At 39.6% G+C, this 12542-nt stretch overlaps 1 protein-coding gene across 1 annotated transcript in view; it reads left to right on the plus strand.

Moving 5' to 3' along the window:
* The first annotated feature begins 21 nt into the window (after positions 1-21).
* LOC140738814 (ADP-ribosylation factor 5) overlaps positions 22-12542 on the plus strand; it is a 39809-nt gene continuing 27288 nt past the window's right edge. Inside the window, exons 1-3 of the mRNA XM_073066696.1 lie at positions 22-392; positions 10745-10825; positions 11876-11985. Coding sequence (XP_072922797.1) covers positions 326-392; positions 10745-10825; positions 11876-11985 — 258 coding nt within the window. The 5' untranslated portion in view covers positions 22-325. The remainder of the gene's footprint in view (positions 393-10744; positions 10826-11875; positions 11986-12542) is intronic.

Here is a 12542-nt window from a genome sequence, read left to right on the forward strand (position 1 = left end):
CTCGTTGGTCACCCCGACCGGAAGGAACGCGTGGAAGTTCGGCTTCTGACGTCATTTCTTTATTGTTGGCCGGAAAACGTCAGTAGAAACGTTAGCCGCGTTAGAGCCTGCAAACCGTTATCAGATCTACTGAGCTCGTTTAAATCGCAAATCGGGATTTTTATTTTCGATTTCGCCGCTTTGCCGAGTAGAGATCCACTCACGTTAATATCGAAAGGGTCAAGATCTCGATTCCCCCCCCCTTCCCCGGACCCGCCCGAGCCTCCAACTCCATTTCGTGTCTTGACACCTCCGAGTCACCAGGCCGCGACCTACCTTCACAACCATGGGGCTCTCCATTTCCTCCTTATTCAGTCGATTATTCGGAAAGAAGCAGATGCGGATCCTGATGGGTAAGGTTGGAAGGGGTCCTTATCGGCCCCGAATAACTCTGGGTAAAGGTGAACCTAAATAGGGATCGTTAAATCATTGTGTTCACGCGTTGAGGGCGAAGTATGCGGGCTACCATTCTCGGGGTTTTAGGGATTGCAGTCTGAGGCGGGTCACCCTTACTTTCACGTGATTGAGCGTTATTTCTTTCCATTCCGGTCTCTTTTTTTCGGTTTCTTTATCGGTAAGGACTATCAGAGAACCAAAGACTCGTGTACGGGAGTGGTGAGGGAGCAGGTGGTTGCTGCCGGGGAGGGCTGGGTACGCCTCTTCGTTTACCTTGGGAGGGTAGTCTTGCTCAGGGTCAGAAACTATGGCTTTTGTGGCGTTTCGTGATAAACTAATAGTTCAAAATGTAATATTTGTTTCAGAATTATGTCGTTAATGTGAGACATTTGCTGTTTTTTTCCCTAAAGGCCGGTTGATCTGAGTGTGAATCAGAACTAACCTCTTTTTGATTTGCTGACGGATATATGGTGCAGGGTGGAAGGGGGGAACGCAGGACAGCACCTGGGCATTTATCCATCAGGCTTGTTTCGACGCCTTGAATATTATTTAGCTGGTCTATTTTGCTGTTTTCTTTTCCATAATGTACTGATATTTGTCTCTAGTAATTCCATTGTGAATATTAAATTAAATTGCAGTTAATACATACTCAGACACCTCTGGTCATGACCAGGCTGCTATAGTCACAGAACACTACGGCACAGAAACAGGCCATTTGGCCTATCTAGTTTGTGCTAAACTATTCATTGACCTGCATCCTCCATACCCCTCCCATCCTTGTACCTTGTTGAAAGCAAACCTATGTCCAACACTTTTATGGGCAACTTCTTCTGCACTCTAATCACTCTGAGTGAAGAAGTTCCCCCTCATGTTCCTCTTAAATATTCCACTTTTCATCCTTAACCCATGACCTCTGATTGTGGTATCACCCAAATTCAGTGGAAAAAGCTTGCTTCCATTTACCCTATCCATACCCCTCAACATTTTATACATCTCTATAAAATCTCCCCTCATTTTCTCCTGCTGTAGGGAGTAAGGTCCTAACCTATTCAACCTTTTTATATACCTTAAGTCTTGACAAAATCCTTGTAAATTTCTTTGCATTCTTTCAATCTTATTGATGTTTTTCCTGGAGGTAAGTGGCCAGAACTGCACAAAATGCTCTAAATTAGGCCTCACTGACATTTTATATAATTTCAACATCAACATCCCAATTTTTGTACTCAATACTTTGATTTATGAAGGCCAGTGTGTTTAAAAGCTCTCTTTTCGAACCTATCTACCTGTGACACCACTTTCAAGGAATGGATCTGTACTCTCAGATCTCTGTTCTACTGCCCCTCTCAGTGTCCAATCACTCAACGTATAAGACCTACCCTGATTGGTCTTCCCAAAGTGCAGTGCCTCACATTTGTCTGCATTAAATTCCATCTGCCATTTTTTTTTTGCCCCATTTTTCCTGCTGGTTGTGATCCCGCTGCAAACTTTAATAGTTTTCCTGTTTGTCCATTACTTCCCCAATTTTGGCATCATTCACAATTTTGCTGATCCAGTTAACCACATTATCATCCAGAATGTTAATATAGATGAAAACCGGTGGACCCAGCATTGATCCCTGCAGCATACTGCTAGTCACAGGCCTCCAGTCAGAGGCGTAGCCATCAACAACTACATTCTGCCTTCTCCCGCAAAACCAATGTCTAACCTAATTTACTAGCTCAACTTGAATGCCATGTGACTCAATATTCTTAACCAGGCCTTTTGTAGGACCTTGCTAAAGTCAAGTAGACAATATCCACTGCCTTGCTTTCAACTTTCCTGGTAACTTCCTCGATGAGAATGGCTTCTTATTTGATACATCCATATCAATTCATGCATATTTATGTGCCATTCTGTAAAATCTCACTTTTACTGCTTAGCCCTACCCCCTGTGCTTTTCTAGACACCCTTCAATACCATTTCCAAGGTTCTGACATCTTTTTTACCCAATGTTATACAATTCTCCAACTGCAGCTCAATGATTTCGATAAAGATATAGTTTAACCCTTGTTTCTGTCTTCACAACGAGTGCCATGCCACTAAGTCTCTGATCTTGCACCTCTTATTAAATTCAACTACCGGGTATTTGGTTTGTACTGGCCCCACTTGTTTCTTCTACTAAAATGATCTCTTCAAATGTATTTGTATTAAAATTCATGGCATGTGTTACCTAAAGCTCGTTTCTTCACCCCATCTCCCAGGGCAATTTGAAATCCCAACCTTTTTTTCACTAAAAGTATCATTTATTGTCTTAAATCTGTTCCCTCTGCTATACTATGGTGTCTCCCCATTAAGCAAAACCTCTTAAAAATAATTATCTTTCTTTTTCTAATCTTGACTCTGATAGCTACTCTGATAGCCTCTTCTAAAGCCTTACTTCTACCACCAAGGAGGACAATGGCTAACGGGAACTTAGGCCATTTATTGAGCCATGTGTAAACCTCAGAACTCCCAGTCTTTTGGCATTATCTCACTTCTTTTCTCCAAATCTGGGATCTTGATTGTGTTTGCAATTATTGACTTCCCCTTGAAAATTATTCCTTGAGGTGCTTAGATTCTCAGCTGATATTCATTCCCTATTTTTTTCTTGAAATCTATTTGATCATTTTGTTTTTGGCCATCTGTCCTGATTCAGCGTTAATGGATATGTGAAAGAGCTTGATGTTTTACATTGTTAAAATTACTATATAAGTTACATCTGCCATAAAGCTACACCAGCCAAGTGTATTGTGTTTAACTTTTTACTGCAAAGTTTTGTGCAAGTTTTGAATTATGATCTGTAACTTCATCCACAAATCTTTATTGTATATTCAGAATAGTAATAAATCCTGAAGAATTCAGGAATACACAACTACCACTGGTCAAGCACACAACACAATTTCCTTGAGTTATGTTCTTTTGTTCAGCCAATTCTTTATCTGTATCTGTCTTTTATCCTTGGGTTTCAATTTTGATACTATGTACCATGTGTATACAGGCAGTCCCTGAGTTCCAAACGTCCAACTTACGGACAACTCGTATTTACGAATGGAAGGAGGAAAATGCCGTCCGCCATTTTAAGTCGGATCATGATGCCATCCGCCATTTTAAGTTGTTGCTGTTAACACTGTGTTGAGTGTGTAACTTTGTATTTGGCTTAAATATTTCTTAGCCAGATTCAGCCCGATCCCCCCTTTTCCAGCCAGCACCATCTCCACTTGTCCCATTTAACCTGTCTCAGTGCGGGTGGACTTTAGGACCCAGAGCAGTACAAGACCCACCGCCTGCGGCTGCTGCTGTAGTTCTTTTATTAAGTGCAATCGTGAACAATAGACAGATCAGAAATGCTGATAAGTCAACTAGTTCCTAAAGAGAACTCTGATAGGCCAATCAGACAGTTCACTGCTGCTCAGCGATAGAACATAAAATCCGCAAATTTCTGTTCCATTGACGGAAAATGATCGCGATTGAAAATAAAGTGGAAATAGTAAAGTGATTGGAAAGAGGTGAAACGCCATTTGTCATTGGAAAAGCTTTAGGCTACAGTCACTAAACGATCGGAACAACTTTAAAGGATACAGGTAAAGGATGAAGTGAAAATAATGGAGCAGGTGAAAGGCCCTGCCCCAATGAAAGCTACAATTATTATTAAGCAACACAGTGGTTTTAATTATTGAAAAGTATACGTTTCTTAAGTGTTTTATATGCATAGAAAGGTAAAATATATACTATATACTAAGACAAATGTCTGAGTAACTGACGCTAAATAATACCGGATGTACCTGTTCCGACTTATGTACAAATCTGACTTAAAGACATGCTCAGGAATGGAACTCGTTCGTAACCTGGGGACTGCCTGTATAGAGTTGTGGCATGCAAAAGTTTGGGCGCCCCGGTCAAAATTTCTGTGAATAGCTGAGTGAGTAAAAGATGACCTGATTTCCAAAAGGCATAAAGTTAAAGATGACACATTTCTTTAATATTTTAAGCAAGATTACTTTTTTATTTCCATCTTTTACAGTTTTAAAATAACAAAAAAGGAAAAGGGCCCGGAGCAAAAGTTTGGGCACCCTGTATGGTCAGTACTTGGTAACACCCCCTTTGGCAAGTATCACAGCTTGTCTGTAGCCAGCTAAGAGTCTTTCAATTCTTGTTTGGGGGATTTTCGCCCATTCTTCCTTGCAAAAGGCTTGTAGTTCTGTGAGATTCACGGACCGTCTTGCATGCACTGCTCTTCTGAGGTCTATCCACAGATTTTCGATGATGTTTAGGTCGGGGGACTGTGAGGGCCATGGCAAAACCTTCAGCTTGCACCTCTTGAGGTGGATTTTGAGGTGTGTTCTGGATCATTATTGTGTTGTAGAAGCCATTCTCTTTTCATCTTAAGCTCTTTTTTTTTTTACAGACGATGTGATGTTTGCTTCCAGAGTTTGCTGGTATTTAATTGAATTCATTCTTCCCTCTACCAGTGAAATGTTCCCTGTGCCATTGGCTGCAACACAAGCCCAAAGCATGATCGATCCACCCCATGCTTAACAGTTGGAGAGGTGTTCTTTTCATGAAATTCTGCACCCTTTTTTCTCCAAACATACCTTTGCTCTTTGCGGCCAAAAAGTTCCATTTTAACTTCATCAGTCCACAGGACTTACTTCCAAAATGCATCAGGCTTGCTTAGATGTTCCTTTGCAGACTTCTGACACTGAACTTTGTGGTGAGGATGCAGGAAAGCTTTTCTTCTGATGACTCTTCCATGAAGGTCATATTTGTGCAGGTGTCGCTGCACAGTAGAATGGTACACCACCACTCCAGAGTCTGCTAAATCTTCCTGAAGGTCTTTTGCAGTCGAACAGGGGTTTTGATTTGCCTTTCTAGCAATCCTAAGAGCAGTTTTCTCCGAAAGTTTTCTTGGTCTTCCAGATCTCAGCTTGACCTCCACTGTTCCTGTTAACTGCCATTTCTTAATTACAGTACGAACTGAGGAAATGGCTACCTGAAAACATTTTGCTATCTCCTTATAGCCTTCTCCTGCTTTGTGGGCATCATTTATTTTAATTTTCAGAGTGCTAGGCAGCTGCTTGGAGGAGCCCATGGCTGCAGGTTGTTGGGACAAGGCTTGAGGAGTCAGGGTATTTATAAAGCTTTGAAATTTGCATCACCTGGCCTTTCCTAACGATGACTGTGAACAAGCCATAGCCCTAACAAGCTAATTAACGTCTGAGACCTTGGTAAAAGTTACGTGAGAGCTCAAATCTCTTGGGGTGCCCAAACTTTTGCATGGTGTGTCTTTCCTTTTTTTCACTCTAAAATTGTACACTAATCTTGCTTAAAATGTTGAAAAGAATGTTTCTCCTTTAACTTTATGACTTTTGGAGATCAGTTCATCTTGTACTCACTTAACTATTCAAGATAAATTTTGACCAGGGGTGCCCAAACTTTTGCATGTCATTGTATGCATAATCTTAATTGCCCTCATCCATCCTCCCTGTTCGCTCATCAAATCAATTTTCCCCTAATTTTCTGCCTCTTCAGTGTCCATACTGGGCTTTCTCCCAAAATATTATTTCAGTAAGCTTCTCTGCTACTTATTAAACTGGCCTGTATTTGGCATATTCATTCTTGGCCTACTTTTTTCCTGATCAAAACTGGAGTGTAGCATAAGGAAATCTCCATTTCTCTGGCATTGACTAGGAAGATTGAAGGAGGTTGGTTAAAGTCTCATCAGTTTTTCATCAGTATTTCTCTTGGCAGAATGGGATGTAACCTGTGTGTTAAGTGAGTTGTCCATTTTTGGGTGATAGGTTTTCTAATACTTTTTCATGGTCTGTTTGATTATTTAAGCTTTGGGGAAAGTCCTTTGCTTTGATAATTACTAATTAAAAGTTGTCTTTGGCCTTCCTTTGTGCTTTCACCATTTGTCCATTTTGCCTGTAAAATTGGCTTCATTACTCTTCTGATGAATTATAATTGAAACAAAGTAGACTTTCCATTTTATGTTAGCTACCACTCCATTCTTGAACTTCACTAACCCCTCCTTTTTACTGTATCCAGCTGGATTGATTCTCCCTTTGTATTCTCAATCCATCATTTGCAAATTTAGAAATTATGCACTATATATCAAAGTGCATGTTGTTAATGTATTAAGAAAAGCAGTGACCCTTTACGATATGTGTACTTGTCTCGTCTGAAGAGCAAGTGTTTACCAATAATGTTTTCTACCCTATTAGCTGAGTTCAAATCCATGCTACAATTTTGTAACAAGTATTTTAGTCTATACCATAGGTGTCAAACACAAGGCCCGCGGGCCATATCCGGCCCGCGAGATCATTTTAGATAGATCTATTATTTTAATTATTAATGGCCCGGCGATATGAAGCGCTGATAACACGCAAACTACAGATCCCATAATGCAGCGCAACAGCTGCCGATAGGCTACCTGGGAACATTCCCGTGTCAAGCGTCTGTTGCTGTATACAACGCTATTCTGAAGTCAAAGCTGCAGTGTATTGGGACACTAAAGGCAAAGTACGACACTGCAGGGCCCGTACAGTTTATTCGCTCCATTCCTGAAGCAATGCCTCAGCTCCGTCTACATGCGGCTCGAACCTTGTGCATGTTTGGTAGCACATGTCTGTGTGAGAAGCTTTTCTCAGTGATGAAGATTAACAAAACATCACACAGGAGTTGTCTCACTGATGTACACCTGCAGTCCATCCTGAGAATCTCCACAACACAGAACCTTACACCAAACCTAAACCAACTTATTGCCAAGAAAAGATGCCAAACATCCAGCTCTGACAAAACGGCATAAGAGCAAAGAAAACTGAGTGTTTTGATTTGTTGTTGTTTTAACTTTTGCTGAAAAGCACAAATTTTATTTATATTTTCAGGGGTTTTTTGCAGCATGCTCATATTTCTAACTTGTATAATACTGACAGGAGATATTTTTATGGAGAACAAAATATTTAAGTTATTTAAAGTTTTAGTTTATTTTTTCTGGAATAATATTCCTGTCTGTTTTTATTCATATTTATGTTCAAAAAATGTTTAGTTTTAGTGTGTTCAATAAATGTTTATCCTGTTCGGCCCGCGACCTAAAGTGTGCTTTGAGTTTTGGCCCCATGTGCAATTGAGTTCGACACCTCTGGTCTATACTAACTTGTACAAAAAACTTGTGTCCATGGCATCCAATGTATTGCCATTATCAAGCTGTTCTGTTAGTTCATCAAAAAAATGAGGTCTTGCTGGCATTCATTATTTATTCCATATCACTTAGTGTTGCTTTTCCTCTGTATTAAAGTTCCTTAGCTACTCGTGTTCACTTAACTGGTCTCAGCTGATTTTATGTATAGCGTAATTTACTTTGGTAGTGGGTTAATAATGTTGGAATGTCTGTTTAACTGTTATTCCTCACAGTAGTCCCAAGTTGGATTGAACTCTTCAGCTAATGATAAAGCTAACTTCAATCCTTCAACTTGTTCTGGAGAACTTTGGGTGGTAAAATTTCGTATTGGATGTGATGAGGTTGATAGCATTGCACTTTCCCCACAACCTTCCACATTGCACCAGCTTCTGCACAGAAATGCCAGCTGTAATTTGCATACATTGGGAACCCCTGAATTATTTTTATTAAAGAGATTTAGATTCCTTTTATGCTTTGCCCCTCTATCTTTTATTAAAAATTCTGCTGGGCCTTTTGAGTCTGCCCTGGTTCTTTACTAAATTATGAACTGCTTTCTGTTTAAAAGTGCTAATTTTAATTTTCTGTATTTTGAATATGGTGGTCTTCATAAGACAGTGACAGCACTCACTGCTGTCCTTCAAGAAGGGAATCGCCCAAAAGCTTTTGATCTCTAAGCTTCAATTTCTTTTGTTGTTGTCAGCTGCTGTCAGGCAGTGCTATCCAGCATAGGGTTATTTGGCATTTGATAGTTGAAATATGATGAAGCTGACAGAGCATCCGGTCACATCGAATAATTCTCACAGACAGGAGTGAAAAGTATAATTTTAGTTTTTTTTTAACACCTGACAGGAAGTGGAATTAGGATTGTAGTATACACATGAGATTAAGATAGAAATTGGATTGTGATAAACTTGGAAAAATATTTTCTTTCTTTCAAGTGATGGTATTGGTAATGATCTGATTAGTATGATTTGGGCATAAAATTAGTTTTTAAGACTAAGAACTTCTGGCCCATAAATAATACTCAGTGATTATGTTTTATAAACTTGGATAACTTGAATTGCAACTCTTATCAATAAACATTTAAAAAGGACCCTTTTATGTTTAAATTGGAATATATTCGTTGGTAATACACATTAACTTTGACTCATACTTCAATGATGGAAAGGTGACCAGCATAGGTGTGTTTATGGGGAAAGTCAATAAATGCACAAGAGCATTAGGAATAGAAGGGTGAGTTGTTGGGTTGGGGGAAGGTTGCTGGAAGGATAATAAATGCTAGTATAAATTTTTTTGGGCTGAACAGCCTATTTCAGTGCTATAATTTCTATGTAACTAGCTATTCTAAACTGATGACATAGCTGTTGTTTTAACTCATTTCATTGTAGAATTCCACAGCTTTGCGACTCAATAAAGGAAAAGTTTCTTGAGCTTTGCCACCTAATTGCTGCATCATTTATCCTGGGCTCCTTAGTGTCTGGAAACTTTTTTATCAACTAATTTATGTCTTCATTACTTTAAATGTGTTTGTGAGCTCTCCCTGTATTAGTGACAACCCCTGAATTAATGAAAATTACCAAAACATTACCCCCAGCTGTAGCTGTAAATTCATATGACCATAAGGCATAGGAGCAAATTAGGCCATTTGGAAAATTGAATCTGCTCAGCCATTCCATCATGGCTGATTTATTGTCCCTGTCAGTCCCATTCTCACATCTTCTCCCCTTAACGTTTGACACCATTACTAATCACGAACCTATCAACCTCTGCTTTAAATATATCCAAAGTCTTGACCTCCACAGCCAACTGTGACAATTCCATAAGCTAAAGAAATTCCTCATTTCTGTTCTAAAGGGACATCCTTCTATTCTGAGGATGTGCCCTTGGTTCTAGGCTTCCCCACTATAGGAAGCATCCTCTCCACATCCACTCTTAGCAAGGTTTCAACGAGATTTCCCTCTTCTCCCCCCCACCCCAAAATCTTTCTAAACTCCAGCAAAAACAGATCTGATGCTATCAGATGCTCATGTTAACCCTTCCATTTCTGAGATGCTTCTTGTGCACCTTCTCTGGACTCTCCTACATCAGCATATCCTTTCTTAGATATTGGGTACAAAATACTTCCATCAGTGTGGTCTGACCAGTTCCTTATAAAGCCTCAACATTACATCCTTGATTTCATATTCTATTCCTTTCAAAATGAATGTTCATCGCATTTGCCTGCCTTGTCTTTGACTCAACTTGCAAGTTAACCTATAGGGAATTCTGCACAAGGACTTCCAAGTCCCTATGAGTTTTCTCCCTGTTTAGAAAATAGCTTATACCTTTTTTTTCCTACTAAAGTGACCATGCACTTCCCTACACTATATTGCAACTACCACTTCTTTGCCCATTCTTCTAATCTGTTGAAAGTCCTTCTGCAGACTCCCTGCTTCCTCAACACTACCTGTCCCTCCACCTTTCTTCATATCATCAGCAAACTTGGCCACAAAACCATCAATTCAGTCATCCAAATTAATTATGTATAATGTGAAAAGAAGTGGTCCAAACACTGACCCCTGTGGCACACCACTGGTCACTGGCAGCCAACCTGAAAAGGCACCCTTTATTTCCACTCTGTGCCTCCTGCCAGTTAACCAATCTCTATCCATGCTGCTTTTCCTGAAACACCATGGGCCGTTATCTTGTGTAGGAGAATAGTTTATCACACCTTGTCAAAGGTCTTTTAAAAATCCAAGTAAGCAACATCCACTAACTCTCCTTTGTCTATCCTGCCTGTTATTTCCTCAAAGAATCCCAACAGATCTGTCATGCACAATTTTCCCTTAAGGAAACCGTGCTGAATTCATCCTATTTTATCTTGTGCTTCCCTCAAAACCTCATCCTTAATAATGAACTCCCAACACCTTATCAAACATTAAAGTGAGGCTAACTGGCCTGTAATTTCCTGTCTTTTGCCTCCCTCCCTTCATTTTGAAAGTTTCTTCTCTGTGGTTGTATCTTTGTATTTTAAAATTGTCCCAAGGATTATTTTAGAGTTAATATGGTTCCATGGAATTTTTGGCATACTATTATCTATCTAAACTAATTTGTTTTTGTTTTATACCTCAGTGGGACTTGATGCTGCTGGGAAAACTACAATCCTGTACAAGCTAAAGCTGGGTGAGGTTGTCACCACCATTCCTACTATCGGTAGGTTTCTTATTGGTTTAAAATTTTAGACACTTTGTCATCATCCTGTTTCTTTGGTACTGCCTGAAGGTAGACAGTTGACCCATTCCATCGCCATCATTTAAACTACTACGGAGTGTGCCCAGAGAACACTCTTTCAAGTAAAGGAACATAACTTTGTATTAGACCATAAGACACAGGAGCAGAATTAGACTATATGGCCCATTGATTCTGCTCTGCCATTCAATCCTGACCAATCCTTTTTATAATCTCCTCCTCAACCCCAGTTCCTGGCCTTCTCTCTGTAACCTTTGATGCCATGTCCAATTAAGAACCTGTCAATTTCGGCATTAAATACACCCAACGACCTGGCCTCCACAGTTGCATGTGGCAACAAATTCCACAAATTCACCACCCTTTGGCTAAAGAAATTTCTTCGCATCTCTGTTTTGAAGAGGTACTCTATAATGTGTTCTATTCCTTTCACATAGAAATTGTCTTTTTCAGAGTAGAATCAGATATATGAACAAGACTGGTCCAAGAAAGTGATATTGGGAATTGTAATGAAAATTTAAAAAATTGTTCAGGTTTTAAGGAGGATCTTGAGGAAGGAGGGGCAAACGAAAGAATATAGAAGAGGGCTTTTAACAGAGTTAGGTCTAGGAACAATGTGGACCAATCCCATATCAGAAATTGAGATTACAGCAGGTTTTTGGAGACGGGACCACAGAAGACGACCTTGCAGAAGATGTAGTTTGTGATATTGATTAAAAACATGGAATTCAACAATTTTGGGGAGAAAAGCAAATGGACAGAAGTATCATCAAAACAGAGGGCTTTCTGGTCATTTAAAGAAAAGTTTGGCTGATGGAAGTTTTGAAATGGGTGGCAGTACCGAAGGAGAGGGAAGCATCAATATTCTACCTTTGGGGTTTGAAAGGATTAATTAGGAGAGAAGTTTAGTGACTTACTTAGGTTTGGGGTGTTCTGGGAAGAGCCTGAGGATTTTACATGACCTAATTGTGAGAAGAAAGGATGCTGGTGATTGAACTTTGGCTGTTTATATTTCAGGTTTTAATGTGGAAACTGTTGAATATAAGAACATCTGTTTCACTGTGTGGGATGTTGGAGGTCAGGATAAAATTCGCCCTCTATGGAGACACTACTTCCAAAACACACAGGTATGTTGCTTCTGGTAATACTTGGTTAAGTTTTATGTTCACAGATAAAAGAAATTCCTTAACAGAACATTTACCATTTTCCACTCCTGCAGAGAGTGAATTTGAGTGCTTGGTACATGATGGAAAGGATTTGAATGAATTCTGATCAGTGGGTGATGCTTTTCAATATATTTAATATAGTAATAATATAAATAGACCTGAGGTAAGTAAAAAGAAAAGTAGATTTCAGGTCAGTCAGTTGTTACCTTTGACATTGGCATTCATTTATGACTGGCAAATGACACAGGTATATTCTATCTGTGTGAATCAGTCTTGCTTGGTCAATTTTTGCCTCCCAAGTCTAAATAAGGGAAACTTTTGACTCTATCTCACAACACTTATTTAGATATAAGCTGCTCACTGATGCTGATTTGGGTTTGGACAAAAATAGTTTCTTGCAGAAACTTGTAACCTTGAGCTAGGGACAGCAGTGGAACATCACATGGTCAGAAATGGACCTGTGCAGTGAATCATCTTTATTGCACCATATCAGTGCATCTCAGGACCTGAATGCAGTT

The sequence above is a fragment of the Hemitrygon akajei genome, chromosome 14 (assembly GCF_048418815.1).
Source record: "Hemitrygon akajei chromosome 14, sHemAka1.3, whole genome shotgun sequence".
Taxonomy (NCBI): domain Eukaryota; kingdom Metazoa; phylum Chordata; class Chondrichthyes; order Myliobatiformes; family Dasyatidae; genus Hemitrygon; species Hemitrygon akajei.